Source organism: Staurois parvus, unplaced genomic scaffold, assembly GCF_062004578.1.
Source record: "Staurois parvus isolate SC_StPar_1 unplaced genomic scaffold, SC_StPar_1.0 ptg000287l, whole genome shotgun sequence".
NCBI lineage: Eukaryota > Metazoa > Chordata > Amphibia > Anura > Ranidae > Staurois > Staurois parvus.
This window is the reverse complement of record NW_028318083.1, coordinates 4,020,204-4,042,811: the sequence shown is the minus strand read 5'-3', so window position 1 is coordinate 4,042,811 and position 22,608 is coordinate 4,020,204. Positions and strand designations below refer to the sequence as shown.

The window sequence follows — 22,608 nt, the reverse complement described above, 5'->3', positions numbered from 1 at the left end:
TATAGCCAATATTTCTGATCACAATCTCCTTTTTAATGACTTCTGCCCCCTCTAGACTACCTAGCCCTATTGCTTTTGCTCTCTTTCTACCTCCACCAAAATCCAATTTGTTATCTCCCTCTATCATGATCCAGGACCCACTGTCTCATACCCCAACCCCCCTTCCACAATGTAATATTACTGACTCCCCCGTCCACCTTCTTTTTCTTGTCCCCTACACATTTTGATCCCGGTCTCACCACCAATTCCATTTTGATGCTCCCTCCATTCCCTTCACTATATAGTCTCTTCTCTAGCCCCCCCCCCCCCCCCACTACCATCTCTCTCCTACAACTTCACAAACCTGTGTTAAGGCAGAGGCACCCAATCAGAGCTTATGCTTACAACAGATTTGATTCTTTACCAAGCTTAACAGAAGGAACAAGAGGGAAAACACGAGCAAGAGAAACCTGTTGTGGTGACAACTGTAGAAGAACAGATAACTCCTTGCTTTTGAGAGATCTCCTTTTAGTTCCTGATCTGTACAGAAAAGTGAAAAAAAAAAAAAAAAATCTGCCTGGAAACAAACAGCCTAAAAGGAAAAAAAACTTACACAAGTCTTAACAATTTAGTAAAACTAAAAAAAAAAATAAAAGTTTAGGCTTTAAATACATTTTAATGCCTTACATCGTCTGCAATGGATGCATCAGATTAATTTAGTTCATACATATACAGTTATATCTTATTTACTAAATAAAAACACCAATGTGAAAAAAAGGAAACAACATTTCAGTCTGTATCGTCTTTAATTATGATTCATAACACTGAAGAGGCAAGTCAAGGCATTCCCCAGCTAGTCTTAACAAAATGCCCAACATGATGATCCTAACAGAACAAACCTTAAGTTAACACAGATGCCATGTGGTGTAAACATATGACGACACAGCAGGTAGACAATTGTGCATAATGCTGCTGGTGCAATGTAATTACACAGGACAAAGTCTGCTAGGGATAATTGCAAAAGTGCAATTTTCCCTTAACAAGCACACACAAAAAAAAAAAAAAAAATTCTTTCCACGTGACCTAGGCAACAATTCTACTTCAATAATGAAAAGAGACACTGAAAATATTTGTATGTGCAATCACCCTTAAATTAATTCCTTGAAGTCTGATAAATACAGTATAAAGTGCGTTTGGTGAGGCACCACCAAATACAGTTTAAAGACACTAGCTTATATGACAAATATATGCATGGTATGGTAGTTATGGGTCAATGCCATTTAATGGCAAAATAAAGACTATATTCCTAAGGCAAAGCTGTCATAAAATGAAAGTAGGTTTCGACAGCCTCAACTAAAACTTATTGCAACTGGCTATTAAACCCCATATGCTGTTTATTAAAAATGAATTTAATAAGCAAATCTCATTACTCAAGTACATAATGCCACAAACCGTAGAACTGAAAAAACCTGCTCCCGATGAACAGCATTAACATTTATCAAACAAAAGGAATAAAATATACTCACATAGAAAGCACCCTACTGTGTCTATTCAATGGTTGCTGAACTACAACATTCCGCATGCTCTAGCATTCCAAGATATAAAGATGTGACTGCAGTACCAATGCAGAAGCAATGCAGCCTTTCACACGAAGGATACTACATATAGACAATTAAAGCAAATTTTTAAAACATTGCAGTAAATATCAGTTGCCCGAGATAATTTCAGCTTTATGCTGAACACCACTGGCACCAAAACAATGTCACATATTTCTTATGATCACACTAAAAATAGCAAAAGGCAAACATATTTTTTACAATTATAAAGCAAAACTCACTCTACAACCCTAAAGAATGGTAGAATACTATTAGGCTTACTTAATAAGGCAAAAAGCAAGGTGCAAAGGGCATGTATCCTTTAGCGGTCAATCAGAATCCATCTTTCACTGTTCTGATTGTTTGCTATTGTGTATACAGTATATCATTGCTCTTTGTACTGTCCTAATCATGAATATGTACATGGTACAGGCAATACCATTTACAGTAGATCGAAGATGGCTTTTGTTGGTGAAACAAGAGAGTTCACAACCTTGTTCTGCTTTTGGGGGCTGGATGGCTTTTGGGGAAATGGTATACCTCCTTTCCAACAATGCCAAGAGAAAGACTTTTGGAAACTATTCTAAAGCCTAGTACACACTAGGAGAATATTGGATGTCCGTTCATCTGATCTTTCAAAAAAGTGCATACCATGATGTAGTCGGAATGGTATTGACTTGGAAGAAAATTCTCGGCTGACAAAGGCAAATATAGCTACGTATTAGCGTAGTAGAAGAGGAAGTGTAGGGTTGTTCTAGGCTTCTGATCATGCACAATTTTTTCTATTCGATTATTTACGTATGATTACTATACCCATTCAATGAAAATCGGACGTTGTGTTCACGTACGATAAACATTTTCTAGCTGGCACCCTCAGGTCTTGTCGTCCAGAAAAGTCAGAATCAGCTCTCAAAAGTACTATACTAACAATCAGATAATCAGCCAATTGTTCCTCTTATGAAAATCATACAAAGATTTCCTTATCAAGTGCACAAGCCATAAGCCTTTCCATGTCAACAGTTTTTAACTGTACGTTCCCATTTACCCATGGTGGTAGTATCTTCTCATATGGGGTGGCATCACAGTGCCAAAGTGATCCTGACAGTTTTTTGCAGCGGAACATCGAAAAATTGAGGTATGCTATAAAATGGTTTTAAAGTCAGCTTTTTATCAATGGGATCTACGCTCAGTGCATGCATCTTAGAAATCAATGAATTCATACACCTCTCTACATGTAAGGAAACCTATGAATGCTGATATTTTTTGGTTATCTATGTTACATAAGATGACTTTATCACAGATAATAAATGTCAGTTTACAATATACTCTTTAGTGGTCCCCACAAGTTACTCCTAATAATTATGTCTTCATATCACAATAAAATTATACTCTCTTAAAAAAAAAAAAATCATCCTACATGTCAATGTACTGTATTCAAGTGGAATACATTGTAAAGAACTTCTTCTATTACAATACCTAAACTATTAGCAAAATACTTTACTGTCACTTACAGTATTCCAGATTTAAAAAAATACAGGTTACCTAACAAGTCAGAGAGCAAACAATCTCCTACATTTTTTACATCTATAATTTGATTTAATGTTAACAGAAATACAAGATAGCAGGTCCATTTACCTTATAACTTGGTATGTAAAAAGATGTAGAGATATGAATATTTACATGTAATGGTAGGGAGCTGAGAATTTATACAAGACTAAGCAGAATGTAGGCACGAATACTAAATTCAATATTAGAATGAATATGCGAATATTAGATATGGCTTTTCTGAGGCTTTAGTTCTAATAGAAACCGTAAAATTGTGTAATGTAAACAAAAGCAATAGTTACTATTTCATTATCACGAGTGGACAAATCCACAGTAACAAATGGTGAAAAAGGTGAAGTACCACACATAGCTACCATATGCTCTCTTTGCAGTCATTCTATACAGAGGTTAAAGAATGGGTGATTGGTTAACATGTACTTGTTAAAATTGCAGGTGTGCGGTTTATAGTGTAACAGTGTGTGGTCAGATGAATCCACGCTGAAAAAAAAAAGCTAAAGTCCCAGATTAGATTTAACCAAGATACTTCCTTGAGGCCAAACAGTAGCCATGCTCTCTAAGAAGCAGTGTCATATGGAATTCAAGAGCACCTAATACACAAGCACTTTGTGTTTCCTTGTTAAGAGAAAAGCAGCATCTAATACTCTGCCGTTATGAATGTGATCACCCTGACTAAAGATGCCTGCACAGTGCTTTCTTCTTGCATACATAACCATAGGGCAACCAATATAAGACATTACAGAAGTCAAGTCCTGCATACTGATAGCTTTTGTCATTACATTTTGACGGACATCAAGGCAGCAAAATGAGCTCATAGGTGATTTTTACATTATAATTGAACAAGGTGCTCTTTTTTAAACGACAGGTGAAGTTCAGCACGTATTACTAGTGGTAACTGCCAATTCAATGTTCTCACTTAGAAGCAAATTCAGATTAAATAATCCAGGGTAGTTTATACAAAGCAGAAAATTAAGCAGCCACATTTACACTTTACAGCTTGTTGGACAATCAGTGCAGTGGCAAAATATGTCCATGTCTAGGTTCATGCACTTAGCGCTTCTTATCCTTTGGAAGCATAAATATTTGAGGACAGGTAATGGAACTTCATAACCGATTTCATTCATTGTGCCATACTTTTATGAAGCCATTATTCCCATAAAGTCATATAGTGTTGACTCCTACAGTGCAGATGCTGAAAGCATGATGTCGGGATTGCCACTGATAAAGTCCTAGCAGCGTTGCCATGCTTAGGTGGCCTCTTCAGCTGGAGCTCTCCTCTGTCGTGCAGATTTTGCTCTTGTCTTCTGTGGAGTCAGTGGGGATTCTGACTCTGCAGCTGACTCAGATGATTCGTTTTCTCCTTGTAGGGAGGCACTATCACAGACAAGTTCTCGGAGGAACTTGAACTTGGATAAGAAGAGATGCCAGACCACGTACCAGCCTAAGAAGGAAATGATAAAGCATTAAGGAACAGCTGTGTAGCAGTCACATATTCATTTACCATCTTTATATAGATCTTTTCAAATCTCCAATATAGGAAAACTTACATGGGGAGAGGGAGGATCAGTACTCTGGCTTATTCAGGCTCTGCTACATACACATATGTAGGCAAGTGGTTAGCACTTCCACCTAGCAGTACTAGGGTCTTTGGTTGACAACCCAACCACAGCACTACCTGCTTGGAGTTTGCATGTCCTCCCTGTACCTGCATGGGTTTCCTCCCACACTCCAAAGACATGCTGGTAGGTTAATTGGCTCCTGTCTAAACTGGCCCTAGTATGTGTATGAATGTGAATTAGAGACCTTAGATCAGTGGTTCTCAACCTTCCTAATGCCGTGACCCTTTAATACAGTTCCTCATGTTGTGGTGACCTCCAACCATAAAATTATTTACCCAGTAATTATAATTCATGAAGTGTTGTTTTACCTCCAATACTGCTGCTTTCAACACAGCATCTGCTTTCTACACAGTAGCTGCTCTTTACACATCGGAAATATGTGTTTTCTGAGGGTCTTAGGGGACCCCTGTGAAAGGGTTGTTCAACCCCCAAAGGGGTCGGGACCCACAGGTTGAGAACCACTGCCTTAGATTGTTTGCTTGAGGGTTAGGGATGTGAATGTACAATACATATGTAAAGCGTTGTGTAAATTGACAGTGTAATATAAATTGTTGTAAGGGCTCATGTACACTGCAGCTGATAAACTCATGTTTAGGAGCTGTTCAGCATTTTTTTTTCAGCAGCCCCTGAACTCCCCCTAATGTTTTCCTATGTGTCCATGTATACATCTTCGTTTAGAGTCATTTACAGGCATTTGAGTTTACAGTCGTTTTTTTGAACACAGAAAACTTGCGATCAGCAGTCGATTTTATCAGTGTTTCAAACGCAAAACGCTTGTAACTGCGGCTAAACGTGGCAAATCGCATTTATTAGCGTTTGAAAATTTTTTTACTCTTCCAGTTCCCGATGCCGTCCAGAGCCTTTTTTCATCATGAAAAATGCATGCAAAGTGTTTTCAAGGTACTCAAATGGACAAAACACTGAACACAGGATGTTCCTACTAAGCTCGTCACACATTGTAATGACCAATTCACACCTCAGACCTCTCCCACACTTGGAAACAAAAGAAATGTTAATGAGCAACTCACACCTAAGCTAATCTCAACACATACTGCTCTCTCTGCTTCTACTCTCTGTATTTCTCTGAAACAGTCTGAAATAGTTAATAATTTACCACTTTTCAGTGCATTCTGGGCATTTGGGAGATTCTCCTGTGCTTATCTTTAAAAAATGCTTCTAAACATAAACGCTTCTAAACGCGTTATGCAAACGCTGCTAAACAGACGTTTTTTGACCTACGTTTTCCAGCAGTCAGTTTCCATCGTTCAGAATTGTCCCGTGTACATGGGGTCCTATGAATAAAAATATGCTGACAAGAGGAGATAGAGGACCTCGGTCTGCTGCTCATTCACTCTCCAAAGACATGCTGGGGATAAAGGGGTGTCAAATCTTTGCTGTTTAACTGCAATACAGAAAAGTATGATCTCCAGCCTGGTTGTGCTGTCTGGGAATGCTGTATAAATCTCTTAAGTAAAAGGGGCTAAATAGCTTTCATTAGTATCCTGTTTATTTAGCACTTTGCTCAAAAGAGAAGTTGGGTTTTTATCCCAAAATTACACTTATCTAGGTGGATGCAGTATCGGTCCGATGCTGCATCTGTCCCCCGCCGGCTCTAAGGGTGAGAACTCAGTGATCACATGACCTCTGATCGCTGAGTTCTCACCACCACTGTGAGCAGAGAGTGATGACTGTCAGTCACCGCTGTTTGCTCTGCCCAAACTCCCCCCACACTCACTGGAGTGCTGGGCTGTGGAGGGGAAGGGAGCAGCTAGCTCAGGCTCTCAACAGATCACTGACAGGCTGAACCAGGTGCCACTCCAGAGTCTCTGGGGTGGATCCTGACTTTAAAGTCAGGATCTTTCCACAGCCTGCTGGACCAACTAAGTGACGTTAGCCGACAACGGGCTTCAGCCTGCTCTCAGCTGAAGATGGGACACAGGAGTGCAGAACGAACTGCACTCCTGTGATCCACAGAAGAAGTACAGCCAAAAAAGCATTGGCTGTACTTCTCCTTTAAAACTGTTTAATTTAAAATTGGGTTTTAAAACAAATTAGTATTTTTTACCTACTTGTAATTGACTCCTTGGCAAAGGAGCAATCTGGGTGTGACGAACCACAGTACTATGAAAAAGTAGCTTGATATGCTGTCTATCCTTCATGGTTTGTGAGTACATTTTAAATTGATTATCAATAATCATATGGGATAATGCGCTAGGCTGGTGTGCCCTCCTTTTGTGTGTTTTGCAGTGGCCTATTGGGACAACCCAGCCCTCAGAGGGCAGCAAGGTCTGAAGCATCCCTGTACTGTGTCAAAACAAGAAATACATAAAAAATTGCTAGTAGTCCACCACGCTTATCAAGTATGGTGCAACATACATATATCAGGAACATAAAATGTTGGGGTAACATACACTTTAAGTCTACTATTTATCATTCCAGAGTCTACTGTTCCCCCTGGGAGTTTTTGCCCACCTTTATGTATTACATCCCTTACACTCTACATAATAAAAAACAATTGTGGGAATCCCTCATAATGGTCAAAGCAGGTTCATTTCAACAGAGCACTTAAGAGTTTAAAAATATGGCAGGTGGTTCTCCAGCCATCTTGAGTAAGGGCAGATGATATATGTAGCATTTACTCCTGGAATCCATCTGCTTTTTGTTCAGGCATGCAGGCAGGTGGGTGTGCTTAGCTGAGAAAACCCATTCTCCCCTCCTAATGGCACCTGGGATGTATAATGTCATTTGCCTAGGCCTGGAAACCAAGTAACTTAAGAAATGTAAAAAAAGGTTAAAACAAGTAAATATGATACACTTTCCTATCTACTAATGCTAGCGGCATAAGGATTCAAAATAGTCAGTGTTAATTAACCAGTTCAAGTCCAGACACTTTTACCCCCTTCCTGTCCAGGCCAATTTTCAGCTTTCAGTGCAGTCACACTTTGAATGACAATTGTGCGGTCATGCAACACTGTACCCATATGATTTTTTTTTTTGCATTTTATTGAGACAGATAAAACTTTATTTTGGTGGCATTTATTCACCACTGGGATTTTTATTTTTTTTTGCTATATAAATGAAAAAGCCAAAACATTTTTTAAAAAAGTGTTTGTCTTATAAAATTTTGCAAATAAATAATCTTTCTTCATAAATCTTGGCCAAAATGTATTCAGCTATCTTTTTAGTAAAAAACAAATAACCCAAATTAGTTTATAACCAAAAATTATGTTTCAAAAAAATTTTACATTTTTATATTATTTGTTTTTTTTTTTAACATACTGTCACCCTAGCAGTGCAGTGTCACCATAGTGACACTATTACTTGTGGGGGGCGATGAAGATTTTTTTTTTTTTTTTATACGGATTGCTTTTACACCCATAAAGGCTGTAAAAGCAATAATTTCTCCTTCTCTCTGGCTGCATTCTTGCAGCCATTGAGAAATACTGTGCGAGCTGTGATTGGTCACAGCTTGTCACATGGTACAAGGCTGTTGTGAATAGCCTTGTACCATGTGATCTCTGTGATTATTCACAGATTTCACACGTAGAAAGCAATGATGTCAGAAGTGACATCTTGCTTACTACTATTCATGTGATCATTGATTGGCCAATCAGTGATCACATGATCGGGACCTCACCTCACGGGATCGGGACCTCACAGGTCCTGTACAGCGATTGGTGTTCCGCTGTGTCCGGAGGATTGCGGTGCTGCGCGCACAAGCAGGGCAGCGGGGAGGTCGTTTATAAATGGCCACCCGTCCCTGCACTGCTCCCGTCCGGCCGTTTATATACAAGGGCTGGATGGGAAGTGGTTAAGAAAGTGAAGTTCCGCTTTAGGGTTGAAACCCCCCCCTGCCTCAGTACAAGCTATGAAATTGCTGTATATGTAGAATTATTGATAAAGAAGCACAGAGTCCAATAAGCTGTCAGATGAAAACCACCACATACAGTACACTATACACTAACAGAATATTCTAATCTCATGCAATAATACTCACCACACAGCATAAACAGCAGAACACAGATTAATGTGGCCACAAAGACCAAAAATGTCAAACCAACACTCTGCCACATTTTCTATTTCCTGTAACACAAAAAAGAAACAAAATGTCAAAAACAGGAGAACTATCATTATCACCAGGTATTTAATTAAAGCTGCACAATTAAAAATATTGAAAACGACTTTTGAAATTACTTTAACGTGTTAAAACCAAATTTTACTGACTGGTAATACATATACGTGAATGAACGCATCATTGATTGTGCAGGCCCTCTCTTTGAATGTGCTGCTACATTATTCAGGTGCTGTCATCCTTTCCTTATTTTGCATCAAGACTAGGTATAGAGGGACATGTCGTTCAGCAGGATCTCTACCACCACATTCCCGAAAGAGGGGAAGGATTTGAGTGTCCGCATTATCAGCAAGGTAGGTGGTTGAAGTGAGATGAGAAGAGTCAAACTTTGTTGAAAGACAAAAAAATATTTTTGATTTGCTTGGAGACACATACATTACACTGGCATCGCTGCAGCAAATGGAAATACATTCCGTAGGATATTTTGTTAGCTTCAAGTATCTGTAACCCTTAAAACATATATTAAATGAATGCACTCTTTTCTTCAATAAAGAATCCTTTACATGTCCCTTCTTTTCCTATTACACTGTCATTCATTAGCAACTACCTGGTGATCCTGCCAGTCGCCCATCGATTCCTCTAGCATTCTGACCACGCCACGTACAGAGGCAGATCTGGGCTGGCGTGGTCAGTTTGTGTCTCTCAGCTCTCTGATCAAAGCAGCAGGATACCATGCCCATGCATAGTATGCCTGTAGTCAGATTTGTTGCCATGTCCCCAACCATGCTGCACTTGATTGACATTTTTTAGTACCTCGTGAAGGCTGCTGAAAAACTCCCAGAGATAGCATCTCCCCATCCCTCTTTGTTAGTATTGCTAAGACACACCCAGCTGTTAGTGTTCATCCCCGCCATCACAGGAGTTCTCTTTCTCTGATTAACCACTTGCCTACCGGGCACTTTTACCCTCTTCCTGCCCAGGCCAATTTTCAGCTTTCAGCGCTGTCTCACTTTGCAACACTGTACCCAAACAAAATTTTTTATCATTTTTTTGGGATGGATAGAGCTTTCTTTTGATGGTATTTAATCACCACTGTGTTTTTTATTTTTTTGAAAAACAAACTACAATAGGCCGAAAAGTTTTTTCTTAGTTTTTGTTATAAAATTTTTCTCCTTCACTGATGTGTGCTAATGAGGCTGCAGTGATGGGCACTGATAGGCTGCACTGATGAGGAGGCACTGGTAGGTGGCACTGATGGGCATTGACAGCCATCACTTGTGGGCACTGAAAGGCAGCACTCATATGGCACTGATAGGCAGCACTGATAGGTGGCATTGATGGGCACTAATAGGCGGCACTGATTGGCAGCACTGATAGGCACGGATATGTGGCACTGATGTGCACTGACAATTGGCAATGATGGGGCTACACTGATCATCAGTGCCTTGATGATCAGTGTAGATGTGCCCTCTGAGGAATGCCACTTACCGGCTCTCCTCTCCTCACACGCTGTCAGCGTAAGGAGAGGACTGTCGATAACTGTAATTTCCTTGTTTACATGTGATCAGCTGTGATTGGACACAGCTGATCACATGACAGAGCCTGAGTCATCGGATCTTTACTCTGATCGGTGATCCGCTGTGTCCCAGGGACACAGCGCACCACCGATCATCACGCAGTTAGAGTGGGAGGACGTCATATGACGTCCTCCCAGAATGAGAGAACCGCCGCCCGCCTGTCATTTCCTTATATGGCGGCCGGGAGGCAGTTAAACCCCCATTCACACCAATGTGATTTGACAGTTCAAAATCGCATGACAAGTCGCACCCTATTTGTGCCTATGGAACCATTCAAATCGGTGCAACTTGCACCGATTTTGAAAAATGTTCCTGAACTATTTTTGGTGATTTCATGTGCAACTTGCATTGACATCTGTGCATGAAGTAGCTTGATTTCAAAGCCACATTCAGTGTGAACCAGGGCTAACACCCCCTCACCCGTGCTTTATGTTCACTGTTGCAGTGGCTCAGAGCTCATCGTTTGTGATGGTGGAGGCATAAAGGGTGGACATAGCTGGCAGTCTTGAATGCCTATGACTGGTCCAGTGGCTCGTATTAATCCCTGCAGCATCAGAAGATTAAAATGGTGTGATGCTGCGCTAGGGTTGCCACCTCATCCCTTTAAAAGCGAACACATATTAATTACACAGGTTCTGTGGCTGATTAAGGTGGTAATTAAGCTCACTTAGTGCCTTATCTGTATTAAATTAGCCTCAGAACCTGTGTAATTAATATGTGTTCAGGTTTAAAAGGATGAGGTGGCAACCCAATACTGCGCTGCTGTGCACTTGATAGTGTTTGCAAATTGGTAACAATTCAGTGTGGTGACAATAACTATAAATAAAATGTAAATATGTGTGTTTATTCGTCCCTTCGCTGATTATAAAAAAAATTAACTGAATTTAAACTTTAATAGATTTGATTCATGAACTAATGATAGTCAGGAACATCAGTATGTACAAAGGTATCAATCAGAATAGGTATATTTGTGTTTTTTCTAGATCAGTATACTGTATGTATGAATGAGAATGAAAGTTTCAGGTATAGAGCATGGTAGCTGAGCGAGTGATTAAGCAGGCAAAGAGAAAGAGAGAAACAATGACAACTGATACACACTGAGACGTGAGGAAGCCAAGTGCTTTTCCAAGAAATCATCGGATCATCATATTGTTCTGCTCCATACTGCTGGTGTTACTGCATTCATTTATTAAACATGACCAAGACCATTAGTTCACCATTTTCACAAGTCTAATACTTTGGAGTAGTTGCAGAGTTAACGATTAGAAAGATACAAAAAGTACAGCCAGCATCTCCAGGTGCTATGGACCTGGATCATTCAGGAATGGTCTGAAAGCTTCCTGGCTGATCTCATTAAACTCAAGCTCTCAGGAAATCCTTGGATTTCTAGTTCCACTGTAGGAGCTCTTTCACATGAGAGGCAGTGTTTACAGTCCTCTGAAAAGTGATCTGTGGTGGATCTTTTTTTCAGAGCGATGTATAGCAGCAACAGGTAGGCATTCAGAAGGTGATCCTGCCGTCTCCTAGTTGTCTGCTTCTTTTTAACCACAAGGGAACTTTGTATTATACTGCACCACAACCTTGAGCCAATCATTAGGTTTGCCGTGCATTCCCTATCAAAGCACTGCGGCTGCATCATCTGTACAGTCCTGTCCAGCTCTAATGTTAGAATTTATGTGGGTGGGGAGCAGGGGTGGACTGACAGCTCATGGGGCCCCCGGACAATAGGGGATCATGGGGCCCCTGTGTCCTTGCCCAAACTCAAAAAAGCCTATGAAAAAAGGTACCAGGGGCATCTCATGGGGCCCCCTACCGACTCCGGCCTTCGGGCAGTACCCGAGTTTCCAAATGGTCAGTCCGCCCCTGGTGGGGAGAGGATGAGAGTGGGCAGTGAGCCACTGCTCAGCTGCCTGTTTTAATTCCCCCTTTAACTGCACATGTGAAAAAGCCCTAGCTGGTAAAGACTAGGTTCACACCTATGCAGTTTGCGTTTGATCTGTTTCTGCATTGCTTTTTGTGGTGCGTTTTGCGTTTTTTTTTCTTCTTGTTGCTAAGCAGATTAAAATGCATCAAAAACGCACTATATGCTTTTCCGCAGCATCTCCATTAAAGTCTACAGAACCAAAAACGCAACTTTTTGCATTTAAAAAAAAGTCCATGACCCTTTCCAAAAAACTCACCGGGTGAAAACGCGAAGATGTGAATGGGTCCCATAGGAAATCATGTTAAATGGACTGCTATGCATTTCTGCAAAACTCTGCGGAAAATGCATAGGTGTGAACCTAGACTTAGGCTGGCCATACACTATACAATTTTCTGTCCAATTTCTTTTAGATTTACCTACAACTATGTAGTGCAAGGGTCTGTCTAATTGGATACAACTGAAAGTGTTTTTTAGGTTTGACCTCCCATTATATGGCTTTTGGTAAATCTAAAGCAAAATTCTCAAAAAAATTGTATAATGTATGGCCTGTCTAATGTCCCGTACACAAGATAAGAAAATCGTATGAAAAATTTTGCGGAACCACTTAAAGAAACGATTTTCTCTTCGTTGACGAGCAGGATGTTTTAACCGATAACGACATTGTGAACGAAAAAATCCGGTTGAACAACAGTGAAAAATTTTGTTATTTCGCATACAACTGACTGATTTTCTATTGTTACTTATTTGAGGTACTTATATAGCGCCGTCAATTTACGCAGCGCTTTACATATATATTGTACATTCACATCAGTCCCTAACCCTCAAGGAGTGTGGTGGTATGACTGTCATATGAAAAAAATCTATCAAGCGCTATCACGCATGAACGGAAGATGACCCGGATGTTTATGTCCAAGGAATCCTTGTAAACACGAACGAAAAATCCAAATGTTAAAAGTAGATTGGCCTAATGAGATAATGAAACCAGAATTATACATATTCTAATTTTATGTATCACTATTTATGTATATAGGTCATGTAATAAACTATATTATGGAAACATAAAATGCAGCGCTAAATATTAAAATGATGAGAAAGTGACAAGTGCATGAAAAGGTGCAAATGAATGCGCTAGGTAAGTGTAACAAAAGTATCGTCAAATGAGTGACGAAAAGAAACATGAATGGATAATCAATAAAGTATATCAAGTGGCAAATATATACATTAGTGAACTGTATACAATAGTGATCAATTCATAATAATGGGAAATATATTGCAATAAATTAGATGAAAATCAGAGATATCTTTAGAAATAGGTAGTCCAATAAAAATGATGCATCAAACTTCCATGCTCGTGACTTCTTGTGATATAAAAATGAAGCGTGCTTGCACTCACCGAAAGCGCAATATTAATGAGCATGTAATATTATCTGGGAAACACTGGTGGTCATCAGGGTTCTGGTCAAGGACAGGGGGCTCCACTGGTACACACAGCACACAGGAAAGGCACTCCAGACCTCACAAACCGGACCCTCTCAGCATACAGCGACAGCTCCTTCTATGCGTCTTCACCAGGAGAATAGATTGCCAAACTGGTGCTACTCCACCTTAAATGGCTCAAGAACAAGCCACCAAACAAAGGTACTTTGATAGTGTAGTAATTTAATGAATGTTGGCAAAGATTCCAGGTATGCAAATATGAAAATGTAAATTACAGAGCAGTGATGGGAAAACAGCATTAAAGATTGCTGCTGGCCTAACATGCGGCCTCGGCGGAGTGACATCAGAGCGGCAAGGCTCCTCTCTGACGCGTTTCGTGCGAAAGCACGTTGTCAAAAGGGATGGCCATCATGTCACGAGCATGGAAGTTTGATGCATCATTTTTATTGGACTATTTCTAAAGATATCTCTGATTGTAATCTAATTTATTGCAATATATTTTCCATTATTAATTGATCACTATTGTATACAGTTCACTAATGTATATATTTGCCACTTGATACACTTTATTGATTATCCATTCACGTTTCTTTTTGTCACTCATTTGACAATACTTTTGTTACACTTACCTAGCGCATTCATTTGCGCCTTTTCATGCACTAGTCACTTTCTCATCATTTTAATATTTATCGCTGCATTTCCAGTTTGTCTGAGGATATAGGGGTTCATCCTTTATGTTAGCAGCTTATTTGCATTGAGCGCTCGCTTGCCACATTTTTTAATAAACTATATTATCCTCATTGCTGTTAATTGTTGTGTATAACGCTCATTCTGGCCAGAAGGGCGTAGCTACAAGGTCACACGCACACTGCATCACTTGCACTTGTACGGCAGACATCAACGCTACGTATTGCCCGATGAATGATTTTTTAGATTGGTTAATGTGGGCCACGATTTCGATCAACGAACAAACGCCTCTCAGTCGCCGGATGACCGATCGGTTTGTTTTCTAATCGTGTATTCCCACCTTTTGTCACCAGTGGTTTGTCTGTTGTAAGATTTAATCAGCAGAGAAAAGGTCCAGGTTTGAAGCTACCATGGATTCAGGGTGAATCTTGTGGGTTCAAAACTGGAGCCTTAGGCCTCATGCACACAGGACGTTAAAAAACAAAACTCTCCTAGAAACTGTCCTGGCAGCAGCGTTTTTGCAGAAAAAATGCTTGACACTAGTAAAATTATCTAACGCTTTTACAAGCATTTAGGCACGTTTACAAGCATCAAACGCTTGGGCGTTAATTAGTTTAATTGGCCAGAATGATCATTTATTCTGGCCACTGAAATGAATGAACGGTCAAACGTTAAGTTCACCTAGTGTTTAGCCGCATCAAGCGCTTTTTCTGCCATAACGCTGCTGCTCCTGGACGCACTGGCTCTGGGTTTTTTTTTCTTGCTGGTAAACGCTACTGCTACTAACAGCTTCTAAAAGTCTATGTGTGCATGGACACATAGGATAACATAGAGGGCTGTTGGAAGCAGTAAAAAAAATAAAAAAAAAACTGCCTGCTGTCCCTAAAAGTGGCTGTAAAAACGCCCTGTGTGCATGAGGCCTAATTCACACTGAGCTGAACATTTTTCAGGCATTCTTTCAAGCGTTTTTTTAGCAATTTGTTTAGCAGATTTGCAAATATTATAGGTGTTTTTTTAAGCATTTTTGCTGTGGTCAATAAGAATAGATATAGCTGCTGTCTGAGCGGAAAAAACACTTGAAATAAAAAAAGGCTTGAAAAAAGCTCATTCCCACTGTTGAGGTGTTTTCCATTCAAGTCTATGGGGACAAAACATTCAGATCTGCCTAAAAAATAGTTCTTTTTTGAGTGTCAGGCATTTTGCTACAGGCGACAGAACGCTCAACTGTGAATGGGGTCTCACAGTCCAGGGAAATTTATGTGCAGATTCGCCCAGATTGTTTTAAACGATGGTTGCACCAATACCGATACGGAGTATTCACACGAGTACAAGAGCTTGTGGGAGTCTGTGTGTGCGAAGGCACACTGGGTCAATGTTACAGCCGTAAATGGAGCGGGTGGCTGAACTGTCATCCAGGCAGCATGGAGAGTTGACTGGGTATGACGTCAACACATGGGAGCCTGTGCGCTGTATTCCTTTTAGTCTGTAATTTTGAACATGATTTGAATGCGGTCCTGTCCAAATCACATGCAGTTTCCTTGCAGGTGTGGTGCTATTTAGAGTGCAATTTGAGCCATTCATTTTGTATGGGCTCAAATTTGCACCGTAAAGGTATCAGTACTCGATATCGGTAAGTATTTGATCGAAAGTATTGGTACTCGTCGGCAAGAACTAGTATCGGTGCAACTCTCTAACCACGTGCCCTCCAGAGGATTTACCCCCCTTCCTGACCAGGCCATTTTTTGCATTACAGGTCTGCATTACTTTAACTGATAATTGCGCGGTCATGCAATGCTGCATTCAAATTAAATTTATGTCCTTTTTTCCCCACAAATGAAGCTTTCTTTCTGTGGTATTTGATTGCTTCTGCATTTTTTATTTTTTGCGCTATAAACAAAAAAAGACCAACAATTTTGAAAAAAAAAAACAAAAACAATATTTTGACTTTTTACTATAAAAAACATAGTAAAAAAACTTAAAAGTCTAATTTCGTCATAAATTTAGGCCAAAATGTATTCTGCTACATGTCTTTGCTAAAAAAATCCCAATACATGTAAATTAATTGGTTTGCGTGAAATGTATAGCGTCTACAAATGGCGGTATATATAAATTGCAATTTTTATTTTTTTTATACTAGCAATGGCGGTGATCAGCAACTTATAGCAGGACTGCGGCGGGCATTCTGACACTGGGGGGAAACTAACTGTGATCAGTGCTAATAAAAAGCACTGACACTATACTAATGATACTGGGCAAGAAGGGGTTAACATCTGGGGCGATCAAAGGGTTAACTGTGCTGTGTTTCACATTATGTGCTATGTGCGGTTTTACTATGTAAGCATGCCACTTTGTATTGCTCTGCTTTGCAGCATGCTGGTGCTGACAGGGGAGAGATCTGTATTGTTTACATACAGACCTCTCCCCTGTCAGTGTTCCCCAGCATTCGCCGGGTGCCGGTGGGGAATCTCTGTTCGGGACCCGGTGATCGACAGCTGTAGCCGCCAACGGCAGTGTGGGTAGGGCAGTGTATGTGCCTCCTACCCCGGAAATGCAAAATCACATATATATATGTGATTTTTGCGCAGCCCTGCCGCCCTGTTGCAGTAGTTCTGCTATAGAGCGGTCAGAAAGCGGTTAAACTATTGTGCACTACATGGTGTCTGGACTATGGTCAGCAGGCTTAGAAGGGCCAACAAAGCAGCTTTTGCTAAATCCAGCCCCCTCACTTATAAAGGGGGAAGGGGGACAGGACAGCCACAGTAACAGTGAATTGGAAGCTGTTGCAAGAACAGCTGGACAAACAACATAGAAAGAGATTAGGGTCACTTAGGAAACTGTACTTTAATTGTGACTGCTAGCTCTTTGGACAATAAATTCTTTGCTGCCTTTTGTTTTCTTATCATTTGAGGACTTTTTGTCTTTCATTTTATGGTTGATTTGTGGTCAGTGGACTAGTTGCTGTCCTGTCCTTCGCAAACTTTTTTTTTTCTCTTAATTGCTGCAAGGTTTTCTTTTAAAAACATGTCCTTCAGTATCAGTCAGGGGTTGGTATTTGGGGATTTTGAAACATATTGGTTTGTATTTTATGCTGTTAAGGCGTATGAGATTTCAGGCTTTTTTAGGGTATGTTATTATAAAGTGGTTGTAACGGCTCAAGGTTTTTTGTAACTTCATGCATGAAGTTAAAAAAATGTTCTGTGTGCACCAGTCCCCCTAATATTTACCTGAGCCCCATCTTGATTCAGCGATGTGCATGAGAGCCTCGGCTCTCCTGGGGCTCTGCCTCCTCATTGGGAGCCATTGGGTCCCGCTACTGTCAATCAATTCCAGTGAGCCAATGAGAAGTGAGCAGGGCTGCACTGCACTGTGTGTTAACGGATAGACAGAGCCGTGGCTTGGGAGCAAACCTGCTTGGGTGCCCTCAGAGCAAGCTGCTTGCTCTGGGGGCACTTGACAGGAGGGAGGGGCCAGGAGCACTGGCGGTGAACACAAGAAGAGGAGGATCCGGGCTGCAATGTGCTAAACAACTGCATAGAGCAGGTAAATATGTTTGTTTTGTTTTTTAATCTGCCTTTAACATTACTTAGTTAAACTGATATTAAAAAAAAAAGTGCTGAATGGGATTCCCCTCTAAGTTCAGGTTCACCAAGTTTCAAACAAGATTCACTGTGACATTCAATACTGTGCATGTGATTTGAAAATGAATAAGCAGTAATTACCCTCAGTGAAAATCAAAAGTCAAAAAGATCAGCAGAAGCAAATATATAGACAGATGACATGTTTCTATAAGTCGAGCTTGGCCCTGGCCTTTCCTGCATCTCAAGCTTGCCCATTGTATCACACTAGTGATGTGTGGCCTAACTGGAGGGCTAGGGAGTGAAGGGACTAAATGCGGAGAATATCAATTCAGTTGCTTCTATCTAATAATCTAGTGATCACTTTGACATACAATTTTCACTATAGATAACCTCAGTTTGTGCATTTGTTCATCGTTTCATCATGTGCTCAATCTGGATTTCCCTGGTCTAAATTATTTGCATTTTCACGATCAAAAAACAGATTTTTACTAAAAGGGGTAACACACGGTGATAAGACCATTAACAGTTAAATGGTCATTTCAATATAAAGATTTGTTGATTATACAAGGAGAAAAATGACCACAAGAAATTTTAATAAAAGGAATTAAGATAACAAAATTATTTCAGGGAATCAAAATCTGTTATGTCCTACTAAAAAACAAACAAAAAAAAATTATTGCTTTACACTTTAAGCCTGAACTGCAGTGCCTATAATAACCAATCGGAATTCATATAAGGCTCTCTACTGGTATAACTTTCATAGTGAATCCTGATTGGCTGTTAGGGATTATAGTATTTACATAGCACTATGGGGGCAATCCATAAAAGTCTTTGTGACATAATTCTGCTGTTTTGAACTCTTGCGCCAAATTCCTAAAAAATGTGCCACAACTTCATATCGAATTCTGGCACATGCAACAGATTTAGAAAGCTCCTATGCAAAACGTACTTAATATGTCGCCATGGCTGCAACCAATTCATTAAAGTGAAACTAAGGCTGGCCATACATGGGTCGAAATTCAAGCGATTTTTCATCTGAAAATCGTATGTAAGAATAATCAGCCGATTTTCGCTCTGTTAGTGGGTCAATAGCACCAGACGATATTCGTGGTTCCTCCCCTTTTCGGTGATCAGCATGTTGGAAAATTTGTGAGAGCAACTGATTATTTACTCAATGATGCTAAAATCATACGATCGTTTTTCCAAAAAGAATATGCTCATGAGCCGTGACCTGGAAAGAACAGAAGTTTCGCCTGTTATACGGGGTGAACTTTATGACTTGGTCGGCCGATTTTCGAAATCATTGATGGCACCATCGGATTACCGAGCGAACGACGTTTTCGATTTTCGGACTAAAAATCATTTGGAATTCGATTCATGTATGGCCTGCATAAAGGTTTAGCTTAGTTCCAAAAGGCTGATACCCGCAAGGTACCTCCCTGACATCTCATCCCTGACTTCTTTCAGGTGCCAGTCTTGATTGGCCATTGTGGGAAGACATCACATGCAGATCTGGCACATGTCCATTGTGCCAGAAAAATAAATGGAGCTGCGCATGAGCAGAGAATTGCCAACAGGCAGGTAAGTTTATTTTATTGCGGAAGAGACATTGCATTTCTCTTTTGCAATAAAGAATCTTCCTATAGGCAAAAAAAAATAAAGAATTGCCATTAGTTTCACCTTAAAGTGTTACTAACCCCACAACAGTAAAATCAGTCTGTGTATGCAGTAAAGCATGCTTGTTATACTCACTGTGGAACCTAAGGGGTTAATCCTCCACATTGTGTAAAAAAGGCTGTTTCTTTCTTCTCTTATCCTCCCTTTCTTCTACAGGAGGCACTCTGCACATGCTCAGTTTGGTGTGTATTGCTAGAGGTTTTTTTTTTTTTTTTTGGTAGGGTGCATATGATAAGAACAGGGCCAATCAGCACTGTCCAGACAAAGGGTCAGAGGTCATGCAGCCTCATAGGACAGTCAGAGGAGAATGAAAACTCCTCTTTCTCCTATAAGCTTTAACTAGTGCTCGGTCGAACACTGATAGAAGTAACAAGACTGCTTCTGATAAGAAAAGGTATTTACCAGTTTATACTTACTAAAATAATTCCATTTCAATGTCCTGTGTACTGCGGGAGACCAGATATAGTGAATGCAGGGTCCTGGGTTTAGTAACACTTTAAAGTTACCTTATTTCATCTCCTTTCCCCCAACCTATAAAGAAATGACTGTTTTTGGGGTTTTTTTTTTAAGAAGGGCAAGTGCCATTTTTGGGTGATACTCCTACTACTTTGCTTCTCACCTAAGCAAAAATGAAGATGTCTGGGTCCATCTTCTACCCTTTCCAGCAGCAATCCTGGAATAATGTCATACTTTCCAGTAGGCTGCAAGACCAGTCTCACAACCCGCTGTGTCTCATGCATGCGCAGTAGGAAGCGGCTGTGAGTTTCCAGGAAGTGGCCTGAAGCCAAGATGGTGGCGCAGAGGAACAGATATCTGAGGAGCATCAGGTGTATAAAAAACTGCACTTGACTGCATGGGATGGTAAGTATCTGTTTCTTTGAGCCTATATTCACATTTATGCAGTGCGGTATATCGCATGTGATTCGCACAGGAAACTATACAAATCACATGCGATTTGTGTGCGGTGCGAGTGGAGCCATACATTTTGTATGGCTCTAATCGCACCGCACCCACACCAAAAAGGTGCAGGACCCTTTTTTGGGTCCGCACTAGAATTGGATTGCATGGGTATTCACACTTATGCGATCAGATTCTGCACATCGCATCGCGTTTTGTGGACCGCTTTCGGGGTGTTTTTAACTTAACATACACATCCGCAGAGGTTCGCATGAACAGGGTGCGATTCTGATGCGGTACAGAATTCTGCACCGCATCAGTGTGAACCAAGGCTGAGGGTGAATTCACACTACAATGGAGACCTGCCGGAGTGATTCACTGATAAAATGCAGCCATTGGCTGAGTTGCAGTGTGAATGGGACACATAAGAAACGATTGTTTCCTGTGTGTCCTTGCGGTGACAATGCAGTAAAACACTTGTTACGCAGTATGTGTGAATTCACCTTTAGTATTGGTAGCTACTGACTTTTTTTGTTTCCCAAAACGCCTTGTTTTGTGTTTAATGAAGTACCTCTTCAAGAAATATTGCTGTATCTGAAAGTGGAGGTAATTTAAGGGTAAGACAAAAAATGAAAAGGTGAACTAACTCCAAGTATCCTGGCCACTCCTTTGGACCTCTGTGCACATAGCGGCCATGATACCCCCTGCTGCCATTGTTGACATGCGACTTCTTTCTTCTGGAACACCTCAGATGTGCTTCTGTTCAGGTAGGGCGGCAATGTGGGTGAACTGATCAATGAGCATTTGCCATAGCGAGCATTATGGTGGTCACTTCAAGGTTGTGTATCACAGTGTACAGACTGCTTCCCCAGAAACACCATGGCTACCGTGTACAGTAGGGTCTGGAGGGGTGGTCAGGATATTTAGAGTTAGTCCACCTTTTCATCTTCATCGAAAAGTTCTGTGAACTTTTCCTTTTAGGATCTATTTCATCTTGGATTCTTTTGGGTTGCACACCTAGCAATCCTGGCACATCTTTGCGACAACATCATATACGTGTTTTTGTCAAATACAAGAATCTGTCGCACACAATATAATTGTCGCACGTATGCGAGAAACATTTCTGAAGAGTGTCAGCGCTACTTTTTCTGAATTGTAGGGTATATTCCTTGCCTACCTTATCGAATAAGGTCCGTAGTATCTAAATGGAATAGGAATAACATCTTTTTGAAACTACACAGCCCAGCCTACAATAAATACTTGCCTATCTATGGAGTCCGCGGGCCGGCCGGTGAATTTTTTCCTTTTTATAACACACTGGCAGCTGCTAGAGCTGAGATGAGCGTCACTCCCAGCCTAGGAATACTGAGCCTCATTGTTTACTGCTGACTGAATCATATAGAGCAGCTGAGGAAATGATGGCTTGTTTATGCCGATTCCTTCAAGGAGCTCTGCTTCATAAGAGCACTTCTCCGCTTACCATGAGACGTATTCATTTCACCAGAGAGTAACGTAACCCGCTAGAGATCTGCCATGTTCACACTTAAAGGATAACTACACCTTACCATAAACAACAACAAATCTGATAAATAGTACACCTTACCTGTTCACAAGTCTGCTGTATGTATGGAGGGCTGTATGCTGGCTGGAAACACGCCACAAATGGCCAATGTCATTACATGTCCTGAGCTGAAGCAAATTTTGAAGACAGGGACGCTGTATCTGTAGAGCTTCCAGCCAGTTCCCATTCTGCTTTGCGAGCAGTGATATCACGCTTTCCCCTCCTCCCTCTGCTACGTGCTCCAGCTTTCCTCCCCCCTCTGCTCTCTAGTTCTCCTCCTTCTGAGCATTGCAAGCCAGGCACATGGAAGAGAGAGTTCACAAAGGAAGGACACTGAGGGGAGAACCATTGTGTGACCGGCAATCACATACATGTGTTTATAGGACATTTCTAAACGCATAAAAAGATTTGAATGGCTCATTCAGTCAGGCGATTAAGCCCG

General features: G+C 40.7%; 1 protein-coding gene across 1 annotated transcript; it reads right to left on the bottom strand.

Moving 5' to 3' along the window:
* Positions 1-766: 766 nt before the first annotated feature.
* Positions 767-22,380, bottom strand: SMIM13 (small integral membrane protein 13). The gene is made up of 3 exons (XM_089682190.1): positions 22,209-22,380; positions 8,754-8,839; positions 767-4,578 (listed from the first exon to the last, which is right to left on the bottom strand). The coding sequence occupies exons 2-3, from the start codon at positions 8,827-8,829 to the stop codon at positions 4,385-4,387; spliced, it is 270 nt and encodes an 89-aa protein (XP_089538316.1). The 5' UTR covers positions 8,830-8,839; positions 22,209-22,380; the 3' UTR covers positions 767-4,384.
* Between the last annotated feature and the right edge of the window lie 228 nt (positions 22,381-22,608).

What these genes read in the sequence shown, in the direction of transcription:
- SMIM13 (XM_089682190.1), bottom strand. Translation starts at nt 8,829, where the DNA reads ATGTGGCAGAGTGTTGGTTTGACATTTTTGGTCTTTGTGGCCACATTA. An exon ending in TCTGCTGTTTATGCTGTGTG is followed by an intron (nt 4,579 to 8,753) that starts GTGAGTATTATT and finishes TTTCCTTCTTAG; the next exon opens with GCTGGTACGTGGTCTGGCAT.